Genomic DNA, 26,245 nt, shown 5'->3' with positions numbered 1-26,245 from the left:
AGCTGAAAGTCCAAAACACTGAAGAGCGAATCCATCCATGCGCAGCACCTCAAGTCACAAACCAAGCAAGCCAGTGTGGAGGAACAAAATTGACGAAAGTGAAGGAAAAAAACTCGAGAGAAGCCTGGCTTAGTTTCTTCTCTGGCCAAACTTTTTGTGCAGAACTGCAGTTTAGGCAGTCATATCTTCTTTTGTGTTTAATAGAAGAAATATCTCAAACTTTGTAATAGAGTAAATCAAGGATGAGTAGGCTAAATGATGGCAGATTTTTTTTTTAAAAAACCCTCAGATTCCAAAAATGTCAACTGTTGTATCTTGTCAGATAGTATCCTATCACTACAAACCATACATCCACAGCTTATTTGTTCAGCTTTCAGATAATGTATACATTCAAAAATATATCTTTTTGACTGGACTTGTGGTCTAGGATTCACAAATATTAATGCTGAGTGACAGGACACAATTACCTCAAGTTTTTTATTTATTTAAAGTGCACTTTATAGTTTTGAATGCATTAATGGTGAAAAAAGTGCTTACTGATGACAAAAAATTAAAAAACATTATCTCCTGCCAGTGATTATTCAAGAAAACGGGAACATCTAAACTTCTAAAATAAAACTTGTCACATTGTCTAATGCTTTGTGCATTGTGAAACCTTTTGAAGAGGTAACTGTGGAAACTATTGTTCATTGGATGTGTTGTCTTTTCAAAGTAATGTGCTTTCAAAATCTTCACAAACAGTAGACCACCTAAGGTTCAGTTAATCTCTTGCAATTCATTTCTAATCAAACTGCAAAGTAAACAGAACTTAATTTATTTCAAAATAATTAAATACAATTATAATTATTAAACATCGCACTGTTTAAATAAATTTCGACAGTTTATAATGTCTTATGTATAATGTAGAATTTTAAATGCCTTAATTGTTTGTTTTATAATTATGACAGTAACACTTATGACACCTGTACATGCGTCATCATGTCGGTGAAAAGCACAAATAATATTGTAATAGCCTGAACATTTTTATATGTTAACGTTTTAGTATTATTACTATTGTTATCATTAGGCTGTTACCTCGTATCGTGATTGTATCAATTAATGAATCAAAACCCACCAGTCAGTGGTGCAGGATCACCAATTACAGAACGTCCCTTTGGACTATAAGAGTTTGATTGGATGTATTCGGTGACGCGTTAGAGCTGTTGTAATGATTACCGGTTTATGACAATGTAGTCCTCCTAGTCATTTTGCAATGCCTTGTGTCCTATATAAAAGTTCAGGCAAGCCGCATATGAAAAATTGAGGCAATAATGAAACGGAACGAAACAACCACACGCATTGCGCATGTCTTCAGAGGGACATTTGTTCACTCCACACCGCAAACTGCAGTGGAAATACTGCACAACTCTGTCTTAGGAGTCGACGATGAGGGGAAGGTATGTTTATTACGTAATTTACATTATTTTTATGCAATTTCATCTTCGTTATCGATGTTCATTTTGTCACAACGAGGCTTTACAACTGTATTATATCCTAAATTACTCACAATACTGCTTATTACAGCTATCAGTATTTGTTAGTATTATTGTTAGGCTATATATTATTTAATTGGTCGTTCCATATGCTATATCTCATTTGTTTATAACGGTCATTTTCTTTCTAACAGATAGCATTTATTGATAAAGATCAAAATGTGACCAGACTTTCAAAATTATGGGGTTTTGAAACGTCAGACATCAAACAGCTTGGACAATAGTGAGTAACGTACAATTATGGTTGTCCAAAACAAGCACACACACACTTTATGAAGCAGATTTGCAATCACCAAGCCAAAATGTGTGAATTAAAAATAAGTACAGGATTGAAATCTTTATGTATTTATTTTCTGCAGTGAGTTCCTTATGCCAGGAATGGTTGATACACACATCCATGCGTCTCAGTACAGCTATAGTGGCACTGCATTAGACTTGCCTCTGCTCGAATGGCTCAACACTTACACTTTCCCAGTGGAAGCCAGGTATAAAGACTTGGATTTTGCCAATAACATCTACACTAAAGTTGTGGTAAGTTCATTTAAATAAAAATAAATGTATAAGTGGAAAAATATAACTCTACTTAATTAATGTAACATTATTTACCAAGTAAGACAAACCATTGGCTGATGCTTTTTTCAATAATGATTATTTTCTTATCAATGTAGTTACAATCTTTAATTTCACACTTTTAAACATCACACTCAGGGAAAATGGTTTGTTAAAAAACTTTTATTTCAAATTCTGGTTCTTCTTCATTTATTCCTTTAGCAGACACTTTTATTCAAAGCAACTTTTATAGAAAAGAGGATAACAGAAGCCCTTCAAATCATCACAGAACAGTAATATATAGATCCCATGACACATACATAAACACACAGAGAGGAATGAGTGTCTCGTACAGGTGGTTTGTCAAGTCCACTCACCTGTGTGAAGAACTGCACAATGTTTTGCCAAATTTATGTTTAAAAGAAAGTGTCTAAGTGCATAGGTAGAGGAAAATAGTGTGTCTGTCTCTGTGTGTCATCTATAGCAATACTGTAGGTAAAAAAAAAAGTTAATTTTAATTTTTTTTGTCAACTGTTTTGCACTTTAGAGAAGAACTTTAAAGAACGGCACTACCACTGCTTGTTATTTTGCCACCATACACACTGATGCCTCACTTCTGCTCGGAGAGCTTGCAGGTAAAACACTTAGTAAAACACTAAAGCACTCACACATGGGTATTTTGACAAATTATCCCCTGCAACTGGCTGAAGCGTTGAGGTGGCGAACGCAAACACATCCTTTCTCTAACCTTTGGAGTTTGTCTTTCTTTATCCTATCTTGACTGTTGTTCCTGTCACTCTGTTGAGTAACAGCATTTGTATTTGCCATTTCAAATTATGTAATACTATACAGTAAGTGCACGTGGCGTCATTCTGTGAATAAGTCTGCCCAAACTATAATGTTATTAAATTATAGCTTTTTATCCATCATGTTAATGCGTGTGTCTCTTAAATGTAGTCATTAATTGAGAGTAAACTTGGTATTTTTGCTTCTTTTTCACTAGATAAGTTTGGACAGAGAGCTTTAGTGGGGAAAGTTTGCATGGACTGCAATTCTGAAGTTCCACAGTACAAAGAAAGTTCAAGCGACTGTAAAAGAGAAACTGATCGGTGAGTTTGAGGACTAAAGTACCAGTCTCCTTCTGAACAATTCACACTCTAAAAATAGACTTTGAAGATACATTCTTACACAAGACTTCATATGCAGAGATGACATTAAACCCTGGAATGATAATTCTCCATGACTTGACTATGCTTGAATGTTTTGATATTAAACGTAAATAAGACATACCTAACTGAAAAATCTGAGATTTCTTTTTATTTTAACAAAAATGTATTCCTCATAAGTTGCTACACAGACCTTCCTTTAGGAAAATATTGGAGGATCTCAGCAAACTATTCTTCTGGGGTTTTACATCATTCATGTGCCTGTTTGTAACCATTTTATTTCTACACGTTGTAATATAAAGTAGAAAGAGTTTTTTTTTAAATATCATTCATAAAATCTTTACAGAAGGAATAAAAGTCATTTTTATGATGTCTATATAAAATTGTTATGATGTCTTTAATAATGTTATATAGACATGATAAAAGTGACATAATAATCATAATAATAACATTGTCTGTATAACATTATGATGCACATTCATAGTATGGTTCTTTACAAAACATAGTAAAAATGGTTCTGTTTTTCACCAAAACCTTCTGCTGTTGTTAAAAACAAAATAACCTTAACCTACTACTCTTTTTTTAAGTTTTATTTTTTATTTATTTTAAACATTTGTAACACAAAAAATAGAGGGAAAGTAAGTAAATAAAGAATGGAACAAACAGGTCACCATAACTTAGTACTCATTACACACACACTATTTTCTTAAAGAGATAGTTCAGTGAAAAAGCAGTCACCGACATCCATAGTTGGAACAAAAAATAAAAAACTGTACAAGGTCATCTTTTTCCAACATTTTTCAGAATACCTTAAAGAAACAAGTTCACACAGTTTTCAAGTTTGGGTGAATTATCATTTTAAGTTTAAACAGAAGAACTTATTTGCTTTGAAAGTTTGTTTTTACCTGATACTAAATCTGATGCCCAATTATATGATCGATGACCTTGAAGATCTGATTCTGCTTCCTCTTGTCTTTTGTAGTTTTATAAAGGAGCTTCTCAAGAAGGAGGTAAATGGGGTTCATTCTTTTTAATTGAATTGTAGTATTTTTATGCTGATCAAAGTAGCTTTTAAGCAGTTTTGACTGAATTGTCTCATTGTTTCAGTACCCAAATGTAAAGCCTGTAGTCACTCCTCGTTTCGCTCCCTCTTGTTCTGCCGCACTGCTCAGTGACCTGGGTGAGATCGCCAACAACACAAAGCTTCACATTCAGGTTTGTTCTCCTTCATTTACATTACCTTGATAAACAACTAGCAATTAAACAATCAACACAGTAAAAACTATTGTTCACATGACAGAAGTTCAGATATGTGATAACTAAGAGTTTTTAATTGACACATGGCCATAATGCATGTTATGGTGTTAACGTTCAGTTCTTTATGCTTCCAGTTCTTGTGAAAGGCAATGATGAAGTAAACTATGGGTGTGTTCAGCTTTCTGGCCATTGACCTTAAGATAGGAAGTTTACACTCTTTTATGCACATATTCAAATACTGAATCTTACTAGGACAAAGTGGAGGAAAATATTCAAATTTTCATTGACTTTTATTATGAGAAAAATATTATAAAGACCAAATACCCTATAAAGTTTGTTAAAAATATACTCTGCATACTGTAAACCCTGTTAAGACTACTCAAATGATTTGAGGAAAGTGAATCCCTCTGTTCGTTTGAGTAATGGGAAATTGACTACTCAGGTAATTGAGTTGACCAACTGTGGTCTCTTTATTGAATTAATTTAAATGTTTAATTACAAATAACTTAAAAAGGCTAACAGACTATTTTTCAGCTTTTATATTCTTTACTTACTTATTCCCAGGGCAGTTTATATCAAAGTTGATATTTAGCCGCACCATGTTGGTGTTTCGTAACATCTAATTTTTACGAGGTGGGTCGTTAAGCCCAACGTTCAATCCCCAACGAGTCTCCAAAGGGACATACACTATGGACATTTTAGCTTACTCAATTCACCTATAGCGCATGTCTTTGGACTTGTGGTTGTCAAGGCAGAATTTCAAACGCAACCAATCATTTAAAACAGAGAGGTGGTGAATCATTTAAAGAAATTTACATGTTAAGTTTAGAGAACTTAAAATATTTATTAAAAGTTTTTTTGCTGCCTAATGAGTACGTTAAATACACCTGTAAGTTTTGATGCCAAAACTTGGTATTTTAAGTAATGTTAAGTTATATTAACATTCCCAGTGATGAATTGCAGCTTCAAGGGCATCTGCTGCGTAAAACATGTGCTGGATAAGTTGGCAGTTCATTCCACTGTGGCAACCCCAGATTAATAAAGGGACAAAGCCAAAAAGAAAATGAATGAATGAAGTTATATTAACTTAATACCTTTGGCAATGACAACAGTGGGGTTTACATTTTACAGGCAACCAAATGAGCCCATAATATAAATGTATGCAGAACGTTACTGATGTTACACGTTAAGCATTTTTCTCTTCTTTTGAAAAAAGTCCTAAATATATTTAATAAAATGTTTTCTGGATTTTGTCTATGTAATAGGCTATCACTTTTCACTGTAGTATCAGAATGTTTTTATTGTTGTTTGTGAGTTATAAACTCGTGTTAATGAGTGCTGATAAATATAAGCTGAAAATCCACATTCAGTATGAGTGAATACTCAACTGTTAAGCTGTTATCATTTTTATGATGGCCACTAATAGACCATTTGAGGGGTGTAAACAAAAACAATTGTTCCAGCTTATTTCCTGTTTTACATTTTTTATTTCTGATAATTCCGAGAATCCAAGACGATTGACATATTGATGAATAATGTTATGAGAGCTGTTTTAACATTAAGTCATGATTGAATTGCCCCTTGTTACTGTTATGAAATAGTTTGATAACAAGCTTGAAATGTTTATGGGTCAATGACATTACCACATTAAAATAGTCTGTAGACTTTTACTTTTATTTTTACTTTTACTTTATTTTTTTGCTCAAGAATACAAAAATATTAGAATAAAACAGAAAAAAATAAGCCATAATGTGCAGGAAGAGTCACAAGCCCATAAGGCTTATTTAGAGCCTCTAGCTAAATAATAATAATCAAAGGGCAATGACAAAACAATTGCATCACAACAAATGCTAAATTACAGTTTCAAGTGAATAATAATACACACAAATAAAATTACAGTCACATACACATAAAATTCTTACAAAATTACAGAACAACATTAAAGTAACTCCTTATGCATCTCTTAAAACCAGTTAAAGAGGAACAATTTGTTTGTTGTATGGGATAAATCATTTAATCATACCCCTAAATCAAATCGAGTGTTGTGCTCTACTTGTTTGAACAGAGCCACATCAGTGAGAACAAAGAAGAACTGAAGCTTGTGAAGAGATTGTTTCCAGACTGCAGATCCTATACTGATGTTTACCTCAAGTACAACCTGCTTACAGATAGGGTAAGACTGTGTCTCGTTTAAATTGAATACCTTTACACTACAAATCTAATACATTCAATTATTTTCATTTTAAAGATTTATTATGTTGCGAGCTGTATTGTTGCAACATATAAATAGCTTATAATATAATGTAATATAATATGATAAAATAATATAATATGATATAATATAATATTACATAATATGATCTATGATAAAATTATAATATAATATAATATATGATATAATATGATCAAATTAAATAATATAATAAAATATAATATAATATTATAATAATACAATATAATATAATATATAAAGTTTAAGTGAATTTTGTAAAAATAAAAAAATAAAGTTTCTACTTTACAGTTGTAAATGATTATTCACATTACTCACATAGTTTTTTCACATTTTATATTTATTTTATTTATATATCTTTATTTTAAGGTGTAAAAAAAACTTCATTAAGGGTTTAAACCAAATTGCACATGGAAAATAAATAAATAAATCAAATAGATCCAGCTGTTTGACTTTAAAGAGTTTCATAGGTTTCATTTAGGACATTTATGTGAATAAACAGATTTCATGCTGAGCACATTTAGTAGACCAATAGTTTTTTAGCAGTATTTAGTTTTTTTATTGGTTGCCCTGTGGTTGTAAAGGCCTGGCATGAGAGCTTCAGAGTCATGTGCTTTGTAATATGAGTTTGTGATCAAGAGTTCAGGACAGTAGAGTGCATTGCCATTTGTCTGACTTTTCACATTCTCTGCTGATGAATTCTGAGTACAAGATAATTTTCCTCAATGATCTAGAACCAAGTGCAAGTCTTATTTTTTGACTTAGACTAATTAAAGTTAATATTTCAAAATGAGATTATTTATTTGTATTTATCTAATTATTGATTCATACTTATCATATTAGTCATGGGGAACAAAACATCTGAGCATTTTAGTTAAGAGAAGATCAGAACAGCCAACTTTTGGGAAAAGACCCTCTTGTACAATTACCAAGCACTTTGGGCTTATGGTTAATAAATGTTATAGAAATGCACATTACATATTAAAAGAGACCTATTAGGTGAAATATCACTTCTATAAGGAGTTTAAATAAAGTCGTGTGGTGACAGTGTGTGAATATAGCCATACTCTAATAATAAAATATATCAATTTCATTTCTTATAATCACACTTAATAAAAAACTGTCTGCAGAAGCACTGTGATTGACATTTCTTCCTTTGCATGTGTCATCAGAGGAGGAAAGTCTCACCCATTAATGACAATCTATCTTTTATTAGCATAGATAGCCCTAAGTGTGAAGTAGCTGTCCGCCATTAGATTTTCACAGTACCTGCTGAAGATAATGTCAGCGACTAAGAGGCATTATAAATGTGGGGTTTTAGGGTGAACAAATGAACACTGTCATCTCTATAGACTGCTTTTTTCTTTCATATACATTTCTGGAGAGAGTGAAAAACGTCCCAGGAGCTATGTTTTTTTGCAGTTTTTGTTTTTCGCGAATCCACCAGAGGCCTCTGTGTATGCTTTTTCAGATCTCACATTTGCCATTCGTGCCTGCTGTTCTCAAGTGAATCCACCAGAGGCCGTTGTTGACTGACTGATTTACTGACTGACCACCCGATGGATCCTCCCACCGTCTACCTTTCCTAAATCCAACCAATAGTGTTTTAAAAAGCACAGATTGACCCGCCCACTCCCTTCCCTAAACCCAATCGGAGTGTTTTAAAAGCAATCCAGAAAAAGAAAAGCGCCCTTATTGTTACCACATTTTCAGAATTTACCAAATTTTCAACCCGTTTACTTATTTTATTTTTGGCAATTGTTTTTGTCTCACCTGCTTTCCGGAACTGTTCTTCACCGGACTCAAATCCCTTTGTCTTGCTCAACTTCGCTCTTCATCTCAAGTCCGCCGACGTACATGTCGGGCTACTGGACAAACTGGTAACAGCGAAAAAACATCCATACGGATGTAAGCGGTTAGGTAAGCAAGAAAAAGAACAACATCATACCACCTTGTAGCATTCATAGCTCTGGCTACATAATTCACGATCTCCAGAAATGTATATAGGGCTACGTTTTCAGAATGAGCCTATGTTGTAAAGTTCAAAAGTGTTGAAATAATCCCAGTAATACTCAAGTTTTTTTTTTTTTTAATGAGTACCCTATAAAGGGTTAAGGGAGTTTTCAGTAGTAGTGGCCGGAGGAGAAATGGCTGAAACATATGGCACACAAAATTGAAAACACTTGAGGAGTTTTGAGGTCATCATCTGATGAATGGATGCATTTTACAGGGTTTCTGTGGGATGTTTGTCATATTCTTTAATGGTCCACTTGATTACAAAGCTTTCTTGATGGCAAACTGGCCATGGATGAAAAAAAGCTGTCAACATTTTGAGCTTACCATACTTAACTAAATACTGTGTTTTCAAAAAGTGTCTGTAGTTCACAGCATACATATCTGAATAGCAGATTAATGCTATTGACCATAATTATGTGGAAGGTATATATTTGTAATAGGTATTAACATGCATTCTTATTGAACAGATGCTTAATTATAAAAATATATATATTTTTGCAGTTTTTTTACCTTTATTGTGATAGTGTAGTACAGAGGTTCTCAAATTGGGGGTCGGGACCCCCCGAGGGGTCGCGGGACACTGAAGGGGGGTCGCACGGTGATTTTCAAAAATCAATAAATTTTTATTAAACCTTAAGACTTACTGTATTTTATCAATAACCTACTAAAGAGAAAAAAATTGTTGTTTATAGTTACTAAAACCAATTTGGTAACTATAGTAGCTTATAGTTACTAGTTCTATTGGATTGCGAGTTTTGCGACTTCTCGGGTAATTACATTATACTAAAGACACAGCAATACCGTCAGATGCAGCAGACTGATTTTATAATACCAGGTTAAACTTTCTAGCCCATTTACAGCACTGACATACATAAAAAAAAAAAACAAAGAATAGACTTGGGTCTATTGGTGTGTGTGTGCGTCATTGCATACAAGGTGTCTGTATTTATAACCACCACCTCAGAGAATATTGGGGGTCACGAGTCACTGGCATTGTCATTTTGGGGGTCGCAGGCTGAAAAGTTTGGGAACCCCTGGTGTAGTACATAAGGGCTTGTAAGCCAGGATTTGAACTTGTGACATCTGTAGTACAGTTACACTAACTTGGAAGTCTCTTTTTTGTGTTTTGAAATATGTTGTTCACACAAAGATTTTTTTTAAAAGCCCCTTATTTTAGAAATAGCCCCTTCAAGCAGGATTGAAATAAAATGATGTAAACTGATGATGATGATGATGTTAACGGTGATGTTGTAAATGTTGCAGACTGTAATGGCTCATGGGTGTTACTTAACTGATGAAGAACTGAAGATCTTCCATGAAACAGGATCTGCGATCTCTCACTGTCCTAACAGTAACATTTCGTGAGTATTTCTTTACTAATAGCTTTCACTAGTTTATTAGTTTTTAACTATTAGTACTTATAATCAATATATTATAATAAATGTGATACATTTATCATCTGTTTCTTCTCCCAGGATTTGCAGTGGGATGCTGGATGTGCGCAATGTTTTGAACCACAAAGTGAAACTAGGTTTAGGAACAGGTATGTTTTTGTTTGTTTGCTTGTTTTTTGCGTTTGCATTACTGAATCCTACATGAGTTATTGCTATGTAACTTTCCATATTGCAGTAAGTTATTAATTCTTAGCTAAAGATAATAGGTGATAAATGTAAACTCAAATCACTTACCAATTTAATATAGAACATATATAATTATTTAATGTGTTGCCATGTAGATGATTAGATATGCATAATGCATCTGTCATTATCTTCTTGATGAAGCGGTGTACTGATTTTCTATGTTATGGTTTTCATATCTAGATGTAGCAGGAGGATACTCTCCATCCATACTAGATGCTATGAGAAGAACTCTGGACACATCTAAAGCCTTGACCATCCAGGACCCTCAGCATCAGACTCTGACCTTTGAGGAGGTCTTCAGACTGGCCACACTTGGAGGCAGTGAAGGTAATAATTTAACCCTTAACCTAGTGTTTACATGCACACTCCTTTAAACTTAACTCTAAAAATATGCAAATAAACTTTATTAGAGTTTATTAATCATTTAGTTTATTTGTGAGTAAAGTGGCTTCAATTACACACTCTTTAATTGCTGCATGTCAGCGGGAAACATGGCTCATATATTATCCTCTCAAGATGCAGTGTTTTAGCACTTCTACTGCATGAGAATTAAATGCATTTAAATATGCAGCAAGATTTGATGAGAAACTGGTTAAATTAAGAAACAATGTAAGTATAAAAAAAATCAATCTATTAGGGCAGAAGTGACAAACTGAAAGCATTGGATGTTTATATCTTCCAATGGCGAACTGTGTTATTGAGTACATTTACATGGACACCAATAATTCACATTTAATAGGATTAAGACAATACTCTGATTAAGAGTTGACCATGTAAACAACAATTTGATTAATTGAATGCGGTTAAAGTCATAATCGAACTAAACAGAAATCGAATTAAGACATGTGGAGTATGCCGATTTTAGTTACATGATTGAAGTGCAATACAGACATGTAAACACTGCAATTACCATCATGGAGAAACTTCGCCTCATTTTGTGATAGGATATTCCATACACACAGCTGTTTGACACTATTCTCTGCACCTACTGTGTCAGTGAAGGACCATATATACCTGCATTGCGAAATGTGGTGGTTTTTTCCCCATGTGGCATCAAATTTCATTAAAACAGCAGTCTTCCAGCAGGTCATACTCATACCCAATATCCCATTTGTCACAGGGGCATGCATGAAATGTTCCTGAATGAAAGTGAAAGTGCCAAACCGCAGTTAAAGTCGACAAATTAAAAATGAAACACAAAATTATATAATCCAGAGGAAATTTGGATCGTGTGGTGATACAGTGACGTTAATAAAATTTTGAGCTGTAACATGTAAAATGGGATCATGAAAGGAACATTCAAAAAGCAACTCATGTAAACACCTTAATCATATTACGGTATTATTCAGATTAAGGCAAATAGTTCCATTACCGATGTCGATGTAAACGTAGTCACTGTTTTGGAGCACTCTAGCTTTTAGATATCATCAAGACGATCATATTGTTACTAACATTTAAGATTTAATGCATTTACATGCTGTGCAAAACTGGTGAAAGGTGCAAAAATCTAGCTGTGAGGATTGGTTGGTGCTTAAATGTGGTCACCCAAAAATTTTAATTCTGTTATTAATTACTACTTACCATAATGTCAATCCAATCATGTTCATCTTCTGAATACAGGTATAGATGATATCCGAGAGCTTCCTCATCATCCATAGACCACAATGGTCACAAGTCAAATAAAAGAGCCAAAAAGTTTGTCAAAACATTCTATGTGACTTCAGTGGTTCAACTAATCATATGAAGCTCCATGAACAATTTTGTACACCAAAAATACCATGGAAACAAGTCACTCGCCAGTGTCTTCTGTATCAGATAAGGATGTGCGTTTACTACTACAATACAACACCTGCATATTGCACTGCCGACGGAAATAAATACATCATTTTGTCTTAGTAAACATGCACACTGACCTGACGTGGGACAGAAGATATAGAGGAACAGAATCATGTTTCGTTTATTTCCCCTCACAAAAGGAGCTTTTAGAGCTGTATATGATTACAATTGAACCACTTTGTTTTGACAATGTTTTCAGGGTTTATCTTGACTTTGAATGTCTTGTAACCATTACGGTCTATGGAGGACGAGAGAGCTCTCGGATTTCTTCTAAAATATCTAGTGTTCCAGTTTGAAGCTTATAACTTTTTTAACAGTTTGAAACTATACAAGCTACACAATTGAATTTTTTGGGTGAACTAACCCTTACTCTGATAAAGGAAAGTTTGTAACACTTAACCATATGCATTGATGGCTAAAGAAGTATAATAAAGTATGCACATGCCCGTAAACCAACTCATCGACAAACATGTTATGTAATATTAGCGCAGTGCACTATATAAACCTGCCTAGCTGTTGTCCACTCTGCCTGCAGCTCTCTCATTGGATGATCAGATTGGAAACTTTGAGGTGGGAAAGGACTTTGATGCCCTGCGAGTGAATGTTTGCATTCCTGATGGACCGATCGATGCGTTTCCTGGAGAAGGCCCAAAGGTTTGATGAGCTCCTACTGATCATCCTAATTCCATCCCATACTGAGAGAAAAACAGCAAGTGCTTGAATGCTTTTAGGCTCTGTTTACATCTGGCATTGATTGATTTGTTCACAAGTAGAGATGCGAGACACATTTCTGTTTACATCTGATGTTTGGATCCATTAATTTGAACACTTTCCTGATTCCTTTGAAGAGAGAGTGTATGTTTGAGCATTTTCTGATATTTCAGTCTGACAAGGCAGAAAAGTATTTCTGTTTCTGCTCTGATAGCCACAAACAGAAACTACAATGAATGCTATGGTTCAAAATTAATACTATTAAGTGTTTAGACTTTAAAGTTTTGTCCAAATATATGATTTAAAGTGATAGACACTTCAAATGAAAATTTTTTGATACTATGCATGACCAAATTGTTTTGATATTCTTCACATACTGTATGTGCAGTAAACTTTTTAGCTCAAGAATTTAGGTCTCATTCACTTCAATTGATTTTTAGACATTAAAACAGCTTGATCTGCTGCTTGATGTTGCAAACTGATATATATTTTTATTATATTTTATACTTTGTATGTATACTCATGAACACACTTGTTTGTAGGGCAGGAAGTTTGACCGTTTACCGCCGTGTATCATTTCTATAAATTTCTCCCATATGCAACCAAATCAGACGTTCTAAAACAATCGAGCACACATCCACATTGCAGAATACTAGATGCAGAGTTGGTCACATTAGGTTGGCTTATTCGTATCTTTTGAGGAATGATGCACTGCCAAAATGTAACCAATATTAAGCCTTTCTCACCATACAACTATTAAAAATAAAACAAAAATATGTATTAGCATGTCAAACTTTAAAGACTACTAGACAAGGTTTTTATACTAAGAGGACTTTAATAGATTTTTTGTTTGTTTATGATTCATACTTTTTGTTTTCTTCAGTGATTCAACAGTATCCTCAGTTTACAAATCTAATAAAGTCATTTTAACATCTCATTTCCCTTTTCCCACTTGGACAGTGTTTCAGATACTTTTTTTTCCTCGTTGGCATATTTTTAATTTCTCCCAATTATTCCTCAAGGACAAGCAGGTGCATCCACCTACAAAAGAACTAAAATGCACGCTCAAAGAAAAGAGCCAAGAAAAACAGGGGAGGGTTAATCAAATATAAATACGAATCGAGCCAAAAAACAAAGTTAACATTATTTTTATTTTTTTACAGATACACTAAATCCAACATTTTCTTGTGCTTAATCTCCAAAATTGTATTTCTGAACCATCAACGCCCACCACATTAAATGTTGGGTGTGATTATATATCTGCATGTACAAGTATTACAGTTATATATAACAGATATGCAAGTTGTGATCATAAATCCAATAAACAAATAAATTAAGCAAAAAAAAAACAGAGATTTTATTGAAATAATTATTTTTAAATGTGCATCACTGCAAAGGCATCAGTTTCTCCAAAAGCGCCAAATATTTTCCCTGTGCACCTTCTCTGATAAACACCCAAATAGTTTGTACATGCAATTGTTTTTTTCATATGCTGCCACCTTCCCCAATTTCATACCCCATTCTTCTTTTATTTTCTTTTGCAATGACAGAACCGTGGTATAGGTGTCTAATGTCATCATATACTATAATATAGCCATCTATTTTACAATCATCCATTGGCTAGTAATTAAAGTCTTGTGTGAAGGGTAAAATTAACTAAAAAATACAAATAAATCAAAACATGTCTTTCATTATACATTTTCCAAAAACTATCATAGAGGATTCCATATATGCCAGAAATCATCAGATGTCTGATGCAAGTCGTAAGTCAGTTTTTCTAAGGTTAAGAAAATGGCAATCTGATTCATCTACATATTGACTGAAGGAATGTTAGGAGACAGGGTTCATACGGTCATGGAAAACATTTTAGGTGATAATAAATACGTTCTGCCTACACTCATAGAAATAAAGGTACCTAAATAAAGTACCTAAAAAGCACAAAAGTGTTCCTCTTAATATTTGTAGGTATTAATATATACCTTTTAGGTACCCTTCAAGTACAAATGTTTACCTTTTGAAAAGGTATCCCACAGTGACGGCTTGTGCACCTTTGTTTCTGAGAGTGTTGCATAATTCATCATCTCGTCCCACAGTGTGTAGTATAGATCAATAGGTTGAGAAAACTGACAAAATCATATCTTAATATCAGGTGTAAATGGGGCCATTGTTATTAAACAGTCCATATTAATGAATATCATTTACATGATATATTATTTAATATATTTTACATAATTTACAATTATTATTGTGTAGTACTGAAAAGAATGTCCAATCTCATGTGCTGATTTTGTTTCCATGTCTACAGGTCATTTTGGAGAAGTTTTTAAATTTAGGTAAATGGCTTAATTTTTTTGTGTTATATATTATATTTTTTATTTAGTTATGTTAGATCTCTTGTTTTATCTGAATTCTTGTGCGTGTTTGTTTTAAACAGGTGATGATCGAAACATTACTGAAGTCTATGTGGCTGGAAGGCAGGTGGTTCCATTTCCAGATACTTAGTTGCTGTTTTTATGACGACAAGCTTTAGACCTAAAAAAAAAATCACAGTTCAGATTTATTTAAATACATTGTCGATTTACAGCATAAGTGGTTCACATCTTGCTTCAGTATACATTTCATATTGACTTGTCTGGTGCTCTAATACTTTTTATTTTTGTATAAAATGATTGTCATCCATTTACTAGTTGTGTTAATGAAGGACAGAGAAGTAATAGAATGCATCTTGTAATATTTTATATTAATTTAATTAACTTTTAATCAATTTTAATTGCTTCTACCAATAAAAGATAATGCTTTTTGATCATTCATTTGCTGTTATTATCATCATCATCACCCTCATCTCATCACTCATCACATCTTCTCAGAGACTCTTGGCTGCTGGATCTTCCTGTTCTTTCACTGTTAATGACGCTCAAGTACAAAGACAGCTTAGTGTTTTTCAGCCAAATTAAAAAGTTCCGGTGAAAGCTCAATGTGACTATTTTTAATTTCATAAGGTTCCTTTTACAGCATTGATGTTGTAATGTAATTAAAATATAATCAGTTAAATAGACTTAAGCATTCATTTTGTTGTTAAAGCGTAAAAAGAGACGAAAGACTATTTAAACACGGGTACCGTCATTAGCCGCAGGCTAGCGCAGAAGCTCTATTGAAAATACCGGGGTACACTTCGCTAAACCGACCGCAGTCAAAAACCGCCACTCACCAATCGTGGCTTAGCAACTGTAGGTACGTGCAGGGGCTTTGTCAAGCTTTTAACCGAGGGAAACAGGCCAAAGCGTTGTGCAAATGGATTGTGCACATCTGATACCCGGTATCCCTAAAGTTTAGACGAGGTGGTGGAATTTTTTCTCTTTTCAAAATCTAAACACCAAGGGGAAAAATGCCAGCGTGGATCTGTGAGGGGCACTAAAGGAGCGGAGTTGGTTTTGTTTTCGATATTTCTGACACATTCATAGACAACAATAACTCGCACACCTCTTACCCTAAGAGTGAGGGGCAGAGTTCAAGAGGGAGACAGCTCTGGGAAAACGCTGTTCCTCTGTCTGCTGGTTTTTGTCTGAGGTAGCCTGAAGCGCTTGCCGAAAGGCAGGAGTGACAACAGTCTGTGACCAGGGTGAGAGGTGTCCAAAGGGGAGGTCCACTACGATATCATATTTTAAACTTTAGTTGATGGGTAATGTAGCAGATGCAAGACGTCAACATGACATTATAGAATGCTGTTGTACCCCAGTGTCGTGGAGACATTGCACTTTGTCTGGAAATGAAAATCATGTTGACGTCAGAACTCAAGGTCAGGCCAGCGGCCAACATAAAACCAACCAAATATCAACGTCTGATGATGTTACAGCTTGACGTTGTGAGGACGTTACCAGTATGACGTCTATCAGACATTGGATTTTGATTGCCATACCTGATGAATAAATGTCAGTATTTGACATCAATATGACGTTGGTTTAAGATGTTGGCTCAACGTTGGATTTTGGTTACTTTCCAACACAATCTAAAATCAACTAAATATCAACATCATTTGATGTCGTTATTGGATATCAAAATAACGTTATCCTTAGATGCGGCTAGATATTGAATTGTGGTCACCTGACATCACAACCTAAATCGAACCTAATATTAATGTCTTATGATGTTGTGTGCCTGCAGGACTACAACTAATTGCACTACAGAATGTTATGTTTACACTCATCCACAAATTACATGTAAACGCATCAGCTTTTAACAGCGTAATACTCACTACTCTTGAGTACTTTTGAAAGGGCTACTTTTTACTCATACTTTGAGTAATATTTACAACAGATACTTTTACTCTACTTACACTACAAGTTAATGGTACTTTTACTTAAGTATGATTTTTCAGCACTCTTTCCACCACTGCATGTGACAGTCACGAAGCGTCAGTGCAGCATCAATCCGGACAAAATTTCTAACCAATATGCACCGCTTGCACCGATTTTGATCGATCTGTGCAGCGCTGCATGAAGTCGAACGCGCCTAAAATCTGACAATAGATGGACTTTAAATACACATTTAGCTATAAATAAGAAGTCAAACTAAAACTAAAAGAAGTAAATCTGAAACAATTTTAAAATCATCTTTTCTGATTATTTTGTTATTTTTTACATATTACATTCGGTCCCATAATTAATAAGAGACTTGGGAATATTTGAACTTCATTCATCCGTTCATTTTCCTTCTGGTTAGATCCTTTATCAAAGATCGCCACCGCGAAATAAACCACCAACTAATCCAGCATATGTTTTACACAGTGGATGCCCTTCCAGCATCAACAAAGTACTGGGAAACAACCATACGCGCGCGCGCGCGCGCACACACACACACACACACACACACACACACACGCACACACACACACACACACACGCGCTATGGACAATTTAGTTTATTTAATTCACCTACCGCATGTCTTTGGACTGAGGGAAACGGAAGCACCCGGAGGAAACCCACGCCAACATGAGGAAAACATGCAAACTCCACACAGAAATGCCAACTAACCCAGCCATATTTTAACTTTGAAAAAGTCTGTTTTTACAGGCTTTAACTGTTTATCAAAATAAAAATAAATAAAAAAATATCATTTAAAATATGCACTGCTGTTTACATTTATTTTGTTTTCACAGAGTCTTTGGTAAAATGTATTTCTATGTGATTTGTTTAGTTGAAGAGGTAATAATTAGTTTCTAACCACGTGGAGGCGCTAGATACTGTTTTATACTGAACAACTCTGACTTCCGTCTACTGGCTTACAGTGATGATGTCTCGTTTACATGAATCACACTAATGATTTAGACACAAAACCATAAAATCTGAATCGATTTAGTGAGTGTGAGTCATATTTGACTCATTTTGTCCCAATGTTTTCATATCTGACACATTATCAATTAAAATGCCTCTAAACGTGATGGTACTTTTTATATAATTTACTGCTAGTGTGTTGTTTTGTTTCTTAATGATTTGGAACAGTTACAGCATTATTTATAACATGTTGTATCTGTGTCAGTTAAAGTTTGTAGCACCACATTGCCAGCATTCTCGTTCTGAGCTCTTTGTCTGTCTGGCTGGTCGGTCTTTTGTGTTTGGAAATGAATATCTGAACACACTGCTTAGTAAACAAATTATGCTGTCATAACAGGCAAACCTCAGACAGAATTCCCGAGCCTTCAACATTTTAGGTGTTTCTTTACAGAAAACATGTTTACTGCTTCTCAGAACAGAATGTACCCTATGAGGGACAGTTTTAGGACATTATTATGCTTTACAAAGAGATTTGAAGCAATAACAGAACATGGACATGTAAATAATATGATGATACCTTAGTGTTCTTCATAATTTCATAGAGAGAGATTTATGGTTAAGCATATTTCATAGGTCAAAGTTTAATTCACTGATTTTCCTTCAGCTTAGTTCCTTTATTTATCAGGGGTCGCCACAGCAAAGTGAACCGCCAACTTATCCAGCATATGTTTTACACAATGGATTCCAGCTGCAACACATTACTGGGAAACACCTATACACTAACATTCATTCACACACACACACACACACACACACACACGTCTTTGGACTGTCAGGAAAACCTGAGAACCCAGAGGAAAACCATGCGAACATGGGGAGAACATGCAAACTCCAAAAAGAAATACCAACTGTACCAGCCGGGACTAGAAACAGTGACCTTCTTGCTGTGAGGCGACAGTGCTAACCACTGAGCCACCATGCTGTCCTCAAAGTTGAATGAAAAACAAAAACAAACAAATAGAAAAGTGATTGTTAGTGTTGATATATCAATGTAAAAGCAATACAAATAATATTAAAAAATACGATCTTAAATACTGCCATTTCATTGGCTGTTTCACTTGACATATTGACACGATCAAATGTCATACTTATTGTAAAGATTTTTGGCACCAATGCCCTTCCATACAAATCTTCATTCAGTAATTTTCCTTTGGCTCAGTCCCTTTATTCATCCGGGGTCACCACAGCAGAAGGAACCGCCAACTTTTCCAGCATATGTTTTACACAGTGGATGCCCTTTCAGCTGCAACCCAGTACTGGGAAACATCTATACACACTCATATACACACATACATTACAGCCAATTTTGTTATTTACCACATGTCTTTGGACCGCGAGGGAAACCAGAGCAACTGGAGGAAACCCAATACGAGGGGAGAACATACAAACTCCACACGGGAATGCCAACTGACCCAGCCAGAACTCGAACCAGTGAGCTTCTTGCTGTGAGATGACAGTGCTAACCACTGAGGCATCTTCAAAGTTTAATGAAAAAAAAATGAAAAAAAGAAGAGTGAGTGTTAGCATTGATATATCAAAGTAAAGCAATAACATTAAAATACGATCTTAAATACAAATACTGCAATTCTGTTGGCTGCTTCGCTTGACATCGCTTAACGTGATCAAATGTCTTATTGTAATGATTTTGGCACCAATACCCTTCCATATAAATCTTAACTATATTATATTCTCACTATGACAAACAACAACAGACTATAAATCACAATTAGGTTATTTTAATTTGCAGTGTTGTTCCTCAGTGTTATTCGCAGTGATTCTATTTTACAGCAGTAAATATGTGGTATATGTGGTAAATAAAATGCAGCTTTCTGCGACAAGCGAAACTCTCTGTTTTTTTACCCCTAGCCCAAGGGCTTGAAATACAGACATCCAGCAAACAGCATTAAGTGCAGCTGTCAGAGAGCAGGCAGACGGAGAGAGTGTATAAACACGGGAGAGAGGAAGACAAAGAGGCTCACAGTAGGGAGAGAGAATGAGACTGAGCGAGAGGAACAGAACAGGCATGAGTGAAGCACATGTGAGAGGGCGGGGCTTAGCACACAGACGCGGCGGCAGCATGTGAATGAGGCAGGTCTGTGTGTGTGTCATAGGCTGTGACGTCATAAAACCCACACAAGCCCCGCCCACTTCCTGCCGTCAGAAGTGCTGAATCAGTCAGAGCTGGATCAGTCTGGCTGGGAGTTTCCTGGTTTAGACCACAGGAGTATGGCAAGCCGCGTTGACGATTTCATTCCCTGAATATGAAATTGTGACGTCAACAATTCAGTTTCTTAATCATCTTGATATATAGAACTGAAGTAGTACTTGTAAGAGTGACTGTTTCGATATCAGGAATTACATTTCCTCTAGTTAAAATATAAAAACAACGATGCCATCGTCAACAGAAACAAAATTTTTGATATCAAAGCTTAACCAGCGGAGGAAATGATAAGGTATACGCTTAAGGACTTTTAATTTTCAAAAAGCCAGCTCAAACACTGGTGAACATACACCGTATGCCGTAGCCAGCCTGGTGAAAGGGGTCATTTTTTTTTCTCAAAAAGTGGACCTTTCTGCAGTTATTCACCTCATTTTCTATTTAATTGTGAAATGTAAGTACTACATTTTAAGCACTATTTTAGCTGGATTAGCTTGTGGGATGGCCATGAAAACCACACTTTTTAATGTAGCTAGCTACCAAAGATATTTCCTAAAGATTTAGATTAAACAATAATAGGCAAAATACCATTTAAATTCGATTTAATATGGTGCTTTAACCACCATTAGGTTCCAAGATTTTGAATAAAAGTTACTTGTAAAATTTTTCCTCCATTTAAAAACAACACAGTAGAGAAAGATGACTTCACTTATGCAGATTGTATGTTTTCTTGCAGCTGGTTGTTGGAAATAATTGTTTGCATTGGCCAAAACTGATTAGCCACAATGAAGCGACAGCCAACAGAGGATTCCGTTTGGTCTTAATGACTTTTTCTATGGGTTATTTTCACTATATATGATGCCATAAAAGTGAAAATAGGACAAATGAGTATGTATAGGGGTGACGCAGTGGCGCAGAAGGTAATGCTGTCGCCTCACAGCAAGAAGGTCGCTGGTTCGAGCCTCAGCTGTGTCAGTTGGCGTTTCTGTGTGGAGTTTGCATGTTCTCCCTGCGTTTGCGTGGGTTTCCTCTGGCGCTCTGGTTTCCCCCACAGTCCAAAGACATGTGGTACAGGTGAATTGGGTAGGCTAAATTGTCCTTAGTGCATGAGTGTAAATGAGTGTGTATGGATGTTTCCCAGAGATGGGTTGCAGGTGTAAGGGCATCCGCTGCGTGAAACCCTGTGCTGGATAAGTTGGCGGTATATTTAGCTGTGGCGACCCCGGAATAACAAAGGGACTAAGCCAAAAAGAAAATGAATGAATGTGTTAAGGACAAATTTTTGGCCTTTGTCAGTGAAAGGTGGTGTTCCGAACCACCTGAAACCCCCTGGCTACGGGCCTGTACACTATTGTAGTTTTACAATCAGGTTTCTTTAAAAATCAATAATCTTCACTGCCTGATTGATATATGATATAAAGTAGATCTCAGACCGGACAAGAAGCACTGCATGAAATTCATATGTTCCATGTCTTGTCTTTAAAATATGGAAATTATTTAACCACAGCATTTTTTTATTTTATGCCGCGCTACATTTGTGGATGTGGAAATGCCCTCAGAATAACAACCTGAGACACAATTTCAAATAACTTGTTCATTAACAATGTCTTCAAAAGTTTGGTGGTAGCGCAGTAGTCCTAAATTGGCTGAAATATTGATTTCTAAGTCTTAAATAATTTCAAATGATTTCAATCTTAATTTTCCAATGTCCATGTAAAGCTCCCCAATCAAGCCAACACCCATGCAGTCACCAACAACACATCTCAGTGAAACTCTGAACAAAACTCTATTTAACAATATGGTTCCTCACAATAACATTTGTAAGTTCTCCATGTATTTGTGGACCATATGTGGTGAGGACACTGACCTGGAAAGGCTGTTGTACATTTAGGTTATTATAGTTTTTAAAGCTTGTCAAAGAAAAGTATGTTTGGTTTGCTTGTTTTGACACATTATTTAAGTAGTTTGAATTTCTATTTATGTGGCAAGTAAAAATCCGAACACTTTAGCCCTGTACAAGTCTGACATTTAATTCATAATGGTCTTAAAAAGTCTTTAATGTGATTTGATGAGACCTGCAGAAACCCTGATTTACACATACTTGCATGTTTGTCGACACCACAGGTTAAAGCATTTATGCAGTGAGTATTGTATACTTTTAATACTCCCGCATTTAAGTCAAATTGATAAATGCTCATCATCTTAATTTAATCCTCACAATAACAAAATGGGTGTGCAGGCAGTAGATCATTGATACATGAATGTCTTAAAATGTATGTTTATTATGAGAACAGTGTAAACAACACAGCTTTTTTATACACTCAGACTTGTTTCCAGGCAGACTGGTTAAGATTGCTGCACACCTAACTGAAAATCCTGTATATTTAAACCAATTAGAGAACGATTAAGGGTTTGCAAAAGCGTTTCCAAAAAAGTGAGCCATATGCATCAGAGGTTTATCCAATGCTTGGCGTGACATTTAATTAAGACGGAGACTACAACATTAATGTCAAGTTAGCAATGCTTTGACATTGTGTACATGTGAGTCATTATGTCCATTGTTGATATTAAGAAAATACCTTTTAACAAGTGGAAATTTAACATTGCAAGTGAAAATTACATCCTAGTATTACCATTTTAACCACTGGAATTGGAATTTTTAATTTCAAAAAGTTATGAAGACTGATTATTTGGGAATATGGCTTGCCATACACAAGCTAATTTAAATATTTGTGACTGGCATACACACACGTAACACACTTAGACCCAACACTGTCCTTAAAAACAGTTTTGACCACAAAATACACTACATGAAGGCGGATGACTCCTTATATAACACCGAATGAGTCAAAGATGTTACTGTACCTGTCATAATGCGGCTTCTCCATATCATTTGACTGACTGACTGAACACAAGCTACTTTGTGAGTCACACCCAGACACACAAGTTTTTAAAGGGTGTTTTTGCTCTGTACTGTTAACTGATTACCGTCTTCCTGACTACGCCTCGAGGAACAAATGCTCAGCACACAGCAGGGAACATCATGGAACCTTCCGGTGAAGTTGAGAAACCGAGAAGATGCAAGTTTGTGCTTTTCTGTGAACTGGAGTTGAGCAAGGTGTTGTTTGGTGGAGAGGGACTGTGTGAGATCACAGGCAGACCTGGGAACACTGAAGTCCATTGCTTCTGTCATCATCTCCTTTGGCTTTGTGACAGCCAGGCTATAATCACTCTACCCTGAACACTCAAAAAATGGATTATGGCTTTAGTTTTCCAAACAATGTAACTATGCTATGTTTAAATCAAACAATTGATTTATGTTATTAAAATTAAAAGAGTTGGATAATAAAAAAGTAATTTTTCAAATTTAAACAGCTCGCTTAAATAAACTGAATGAAAGGGAGTCAGTAGGTCAACATACATGCATTTTCTTTTCGACTTAGTCTCTTTGTTAATCTAGGGTCAACACAGCTGAATTAACCTTCACTAGTAAACATGGATACACACGCATACACTAAGGACAATTTAGCACACCCAATTCACGTGTACCACATGTTTTTGAACTTGTGGGGCAAACTGGAGCACCAGGAGGAAACCCACTCGAACTCGGGAAGACAATAGATCAACATAAGATTCGTAATTTAGCTTTAATGTATTTAATTTTAGAGTTCAATAACTAAATAGATTAAAGCTAAATTATGAATGGGTTGATTAAACTAAACAACATTATTTATCTTTATGTATCTAACTTAGGTTCACTAAAATAAATAGTCTTTCTTTATTCATTCATTCATTATATATTTATTGCCATGTCAGCTACTAAGGCTATTTTCATGGCAAGAGCATTTCAGTAATTAACAAACATCAACAGTAAAAAATAAATAATGGAATATACAGTTTAAATGAGATTTTTCTGGTTAATACATGTTAAAAATTCTTATACTTTTTCTGGTTTGATTTTGTTAAAAAATGTCCTTAAGAGAGTTCTCATTATAAAAAGTCTTTCTGGAGTCATTAAAAGCAGGGCAGTCCAGTAAAATGTGTTTTACAGTCCATAGGGTTTTACAGTGTAAACATTGGGTAGGGTCTTCATTTTTGAGTAAAAAATTATGTGTTAATCTTGTATGTCCAATACGACATCTGGTAAAAATTACTTGATCAGCTCGTTTCTTAAAATGTCTTATACCTCTGTGTGTAATTTCAGGCTGGATTTCATGTAATTTATTATTTTCCTGAGTATCCCACTCCTCTTGCCTAGTCTTTCTTTAAGGTAACTTAGCTAATTCAGGTGTACACATTTAACAAACAACCTCAAACACTGGAACTTCAGTTCACTCATTTACAATATTCCTTTACACTTTTAAATGCAGATCGAATAAAACAGGAGTCTTTAAAAAACATTTTGAGTCTGAGAAGAAATTACAAATAATTACAGCCAGATCAATTGATATTCAAATATTGAACTTAAATTTAATTTGACACCCATATGAAAAACCAATCAATGTAAATTATTAAAATGTAAAACTATCTCTTAAATAGTTTACTAATGTAAACATACAGAAAACTATAGGCATGGGTCGGTATAAGATTCTGATGGTATGATAACCTCAGATAAAAATATGACGGTTTCAAAGTATCACCGTGTTGTGATCACTGCTTTAAAAATATGTTGTTTTTTAATGTCTGGGTAAAAGACAACAACATTTTTAATTATTGAACACACTATATATTTATATTAAGAAGCATTTAAAATATATTGTAGTGGTTTCTTTTCAGCTAGAGATTATGTTGCCCTAAAAAATGTAATAAAATAATTGTAAAAAACACGTAAATAAAAAAAGTGTACATACTGTAAAAACATTATAACATAAAGTTATGTCAGTTTTAAATTCTTGATTTTTCCAAACCACGGTAAATCTTGAAAACGATTATCATCCCGATCCTACAGTAAACATGTTAAAAGTGCACACCAGCCATTACATTTCACCAACAATTAAATTTTAATTAACTTTTTTTCTTGATTAATCATTATACAATATGTTTACTTCCTACTATTTTAAGCCTAATTTTCACTTTATTGTTTGTGAGAATTATTTTCCAATTAAATTAAGCCTCCTCTTAATTAATTTTAATATCAATTAATATGAAAATATCTGAAAGCATTTATTACGTTTACCATAATATGCTCATGTAAAACATATAAAAAAATATACACTTTACTCAAAATATACATTTCAAATCCAGACAAACTGAAAATGGTTAATGTATTGAAATCTAACTTTTCTTCCCTCTTTTAATTCTTTTATCCTCCCGCTCAAGACTGCCTAAAATTTACATCCTTGTATGATTATAATGCCATTCCCGTTTCATTCCTTCCAGCCCAAGTTCCATAATTGCTTTCATACGAAACTCTTGCACTTTCTTTTGTGGTTTCGAGCATCGCCCTCATCTCCCAAGCTGAACCCATGACTGAGCAGTCAATTTTCAGTCTCTGACTCACACAAGGATTAACGTAAAGAACACATCGAACTCTGTGAAAGAACCTGTCTACTCCCCCACTGAACAATTCTTATGTCCTGCTGTTATTTCAGCCACAGGTCACATATACTTCTGCTCTAAATACAATACTCAAGGGGTGTTTCTGAAAACTGGAAAATGTAGCCTACGAAGGGACATATTGTGAGATGAGAAGGCATCAAGATGCAAATCCTTATTTACATTCTCAGAAATTGACTCTTTTAACAACACTGTTATGACTTGTTTAATGATGATCACCATCTCAAATACTTGAAAGCTTTTTTTTTAAAATGTATGAACAT

At 34.8% G+C, this 26,245-nt stretch overlaps 1 protein-coding gene across 1 annotated transcript; it reads left to right on the top strand.

Annotated features, from left to right (window-relative positions):
• The first annotated feature begins 1,297 nt into the window (after window positions 1-1,297).
• Window positions 1,298-15,988, top strand: gda (guanine deaminase). The gene is given in 14 exon segments (NM_001020674.1): window positions 1,298-1,436; window positions 1,667-1,755; window positions 1,892-2,063; window positions 2,629-2,716; window positions 3,085-3,190; window positions 4,230-4,257; window positions 4,355-4,462; window positions 6,570-6,677; window positions 10,014-10,111; window positions 10,226-10,293; window positions 10,571-10,717; window positions 12,762-12,880; window positions 15,243-15,270; window positions 15,372-15,988. Coding segments are annotated over 14 exon segments (1,353 nt in total). The 5' UTR covers window positions 1,298-1,310; the 3' UTR covers window positions 15,440-15,988.
• Window positions 15,989-26,245: the final 10,257 nt, after the last annotated feature.

The sequence above is a fragment of the Danio rerio genome, chromosome 5, assembly GCF_052040795.2.
Source record: "Danio rerio strain M-AB ecotype USA chromosome 5, GRCz13ab, whole genome shotgun sequence".
Taxonomy (NCBI): Eukaryota; Metazoa; Chordata; class Actinopteri; order Cypriniformes; family Danionidae; genus Danio; species Danio rerio.
Note: the sequence above shows the minus strand (reverse complement) of the source record. Positions and strands in the feature narration are given on the sequence as shown.